Source organism: Poromitra crassiceps (genome assembly GCF_964638095.1).
Source record: "Poromitra crassiceps genome assembly, chromosome: 5".
NCBI classification, from domain to species: domain Eukaryota; kingdom Metazoa; phylum Chordata; class Actinopteri; order Beryciformes; family Melamphaidae; genus Poromitra; species Poromitra crassiceps.
In genome coordinates, this window is record NC_139642.1 from 56,664,244 (window position 1) to 56,668,191 (window position 3,948).

The 3,948-nt window shown below is 45.3% G+C and overlaps 1 protein-coding gene across 1 annotated transcript; it reads left to right on the forward strand.

Moving 5' to 3' along the window:
* Positions 1-327: 327 nt before the first annotated feature.
* LOC310776628 (transcription factor Sp1-like) lies at positions 328-2,326 on the forward strand (the record flags this gene model as incomplete). The annotated part of the gene is made up of 2 exons (XM_083636803.1): positions 328-390; positions 1,172-2,326. 2 exons carry the CDS (start codon positions 328-330, stop codon positions 2,324-2,326), a joined length of 1,218 nt encoding a protein of 405 aa, XP_083492929.1.
* Positions 2,327-3,948: the final 1,622 nt, after the last annotated feature.

Consider the following 3,948-nt stretch of genomic DNA (forward strand, 5'->3'; position numbering starts at 1 on the left):
GTGAAAAAGGCAGTGGTCGTCTTGAGCAGAATATCTGAGCATACCATACGTCATGCTCCTCGTCCACCATTGCCTCAGCTGGCCAGCAGTGAAGAGGAGGACCTGAGCACCTGTGACTCTGACACACAGTGGGAACCTAAAGAGGACTCTAGTGATTCTGATTGCTCGATCTTAAGCTCAGAGACCGAGTCAATGAAGAAGAGAGGAACAACACATCAGAAAAGTAGAAAGCACAGCACGGATGATGCAAGAAAAACATCAAAACCACAAGCAAACACTGAAGCCAAAAGGAACGGCACAAACAACACAATCACACCACAAGGAAACATGGATGTTGTGAAGAAAACAGCAGCAGAACAAACAACCGCCACAGTGCACAAGCCAAAAAAGGTAACCTTACTTTTTTTCATTTTTTTTTCAGTGATAGTTTCCATTACTGCTTGTATGAAAATAACAGACAAGTAGAGAATGAAAAAGCTTGCTGGTTAATTTTCATGCTATAATTAACTACGGTAAATACACTTCTGTTCATGTACTTTAAAGCCCAGACACACTTAAGCCGATGGTCGGCTGTCGACAATGTCTGGGCCGTCGGTGACTGTCTGCCGCCATAGTTTTTGCTGTGTGTGTGTGTGTGTGTGTGTGTGTGTGTGTGTGTGTGTGTGTGTGTGTGTGTGTGTGTGTGTGTGTGTGTGTGTGTGTGTGTGTGTGTGTGTGTGTGTGTGTGTGTGTGTGTGTGTGTGTGTGTGTGTGTGTGTGTGTGTGTGTGTGTGGCTACACTATCTGGAATAACATTGGAATACAGTAAAGTGAGAGGTGGCTATTTGTTTAAATAAAAACACCAGTCACCGTAATTAGATTTTTGAACTTTATTTGACGATTCCTTGTGTGATGTTATTAAATTCTAATCGCAATCACAGCAATGTATATCACACTTGATTCACAAATATTTCAGAAAAAAGCCCATTATACTATATTATACCGGTATGTTAATTTCTCAAAATGAGCATTTGATTATTACCAAAGGCATAGAAAGCCTCAAATGACCATGTTGATAGTCGCTGAAATATTTTTTTAAGTCCACATTTGTTTTAAATGGAAATCATTTTGTAATTTCCCATTTTTCCCATTCTTGTCTTTGTCCATTTCCTTTAATTTATTCTTGTCCCAGCCGTCTCCTCTTTCCTTGTTGGCAGCCACATGCAGTCGAATCGACACCCCAGGAGAGAATGATTCACCTGCCGAGTCTGACCAACAACAACCAAACCAGCTGGACCTGAACCCAGGTGTTTTGACCTCCACTGCCAATTGCTGCCAAGTTGTCAGCATCCAAGCATCCTCAGACCCCAACACCATCCCCACAGACCCCTCAGTGGTGATGACAGGAGGAGACACAGGCAAGAGCAGACAGGTGCTGTCACCAACGAGAGCTGCTGCAGGCAGTCGGGGACAGCAGCAGCCACAACAGTTTGTAGTCGCCCAGGCTCCAACATTGCAGGGTCAGCAGCTGCAGGTCACCCATGCCCAGCAGAGTCCTGCTGCATCTGCTGCTGGAGCTGGGCAGCAGTTTCAGATGGTGTCCATTCCTAACAGCCAGCACATCATAACCACAGCAGGTGGAGCAGGAAACATAACTACGCCCAGTCTCATACAGGAAACCATCCCCATACAGAATCTAGGTTTAGGTAATAGTGTTTTGCAAAACCAGCCCCAGTTCCTGACTAACATGCCTGTGTCCCTTAACGGAAACATCACTTTGTTGCCAGTCAGTGCTGGAACGGGCGGGATGACTCAGACGCAGAGCAGCAATGAATTTCAGCAGAAAACATTTCAGCAGAATGCAGCTGCTTTGGGTGTCCTGATACAGCCAGACTACAGAGATGGGCAACAGCCGCAGCAGATCCTTATCCAGCCCCAGCATCTTATCCAAGGCGGAACACCCCTCCAGACCGTCCAATCCAGTACTGTCTCGTCCGCAGGCGGTCAGGTATTTGCTGCTCCAACACTCAACCGGAATGGGGTTCAAAACCTCCAAATTATGCCAAACACGGGCCCCATCCTCCTGCGCACTCTCGGCCCAAACGGCCAGGTGAGCTGGCAGACCATCCAGCTCCAGAGCCCGGCAGGAGCGCAGATCACGCTGGCCCCAATGCAGTCTCTTCCCCAGCTGGGCCAGGCTCGGGGAGCTACCGCAGCTGGAGGGGTGGCTGTCAACACAGTGCAGATTCCAAGCCTCCAGACCATCAATCTCAACACACTCAGTGGCGGCTCAGCACTGCAGGTGCACCAGCTGCAAGGGGTTCCCATCGCCAACCCTGCAGGTTAGTTGTTTGCTTTTTATCTCATGTTTCTAAACATTTTGGCAGGCTAGTGTATTTGTCATTTGTGTTTATACATTAGTAATGGTGACAAGTTTAGTTTGACTTAATTTTCCTTAATGTGAATATGTCTGTATTTCAGCTGTACCTCCAAACCTCCAGCAGCTGTTGGTCACTAAAGAAGAAGTTCCCCCTGAGCAGCAGGAGTGGAGCTCCAGTCTGGACCAGGAGGACCCAGAGCCTCCACACATTAAAGAGGAACAGGAGGAACTCTGGATCAGTCAGGGGGCAGAGCAGCTTGAGGGGCCGGAGGAGGCCGATATCACTGAGTTCCCGTTCACTCTCTACACTGTCCCTGTGAAGAGTGAAGATGAGGAAGAGAAACCTCAGTCCTCACAGCTTCATCAAAGCCAAACTGAGGAGAACAGAGAGGCAGAGCCTCTAGCCAGCAGCTCAACTGAACAGATGAAAACAGAAGCTGATGGAGAGGACTGTGGAGTATCAGAACCAGCCAGGAACTTGGATCCAGCTACTAGTAATTTACAACCAACTAGTGATGGTGAGATTTCAGACTGTTCTGAACCTGAGACTGAAGACAGTGATGATGATTGGATGGAAACTAGTGAACCTCAGTCACATTTAGACTCACAAAAAAACTGTGACATTCTTGGGAAGAATCAATTGAGTTGCTCAGTTTGTGGTAAAAGATTTGGTGAAAAAGGAAAGTTAAACAAACACATGAGAGTCCACACAGAGGATAAACCATTTAAATGTTCAGTTTGTGGTAAAAGGGTTAGTCTTAAAGCAAACTTGAAGAGACATATGAGAGGCCACACAGGAGAGAAACCATTTAATTGCTCAGTCTGTGGTAAATCTTTTAGAGAAAATGGAACCTTGAAGACGCACATGAGAGTCCACACCGGAGAGAAACCATTTAATTGCTCGGTCTGTAGAAAAGGATTTAGTCAAAAAGGATGCTTGAAGTCACACATGATGGTCCACACAGGAGAGAAACCATTGAAATGCTCAGTCTGTGGTAAACGTTTTAGTTATAGAAATGTCTTGAAGACACACATGAAAGTACACACAAAAGGACCTCTGGGGTGGGTGCAACAGGAATGGCAGCGTAGCGTGTTTGCTCCTGGTCATATCAGATAAAACCCAACATAATTCAATTATTTCCTACATACTTTGATTCTCTATCGACACAAAAATGGCTTTGAGAAAGAGTTAAAAAAACAGTCTGGCAAGACCAAAAACCAAGAAAGATACAACGACGGGACAGAACTTGATAATATGTCGGAGAAGGGGACAGAAGAGCTGTGGAAAATTGTGACTATGACGAGGAAGGAGGAGATGACCGTGCAACGATTAAATGTGCAAATGTAGCTGCCAGGTCTCAATGCTTTCTTCCTGGACCTCATCAACGTTCTCCTCAATGTCCTCAATGTGATGGAGGAAATGGACAATTTTGTTGTTGTTAAATGAAAGAATCCATTAAAGTTCTACAAATAGATTTAAGTCAAAAATGTTTTTAATCATCAGGAACGTTCATTTATGCATGAATCCACTCTTCTCGTGATTTATAGATAAGGTCTATTGTGAATTGGGTTGCAATGGTTTGTAATTT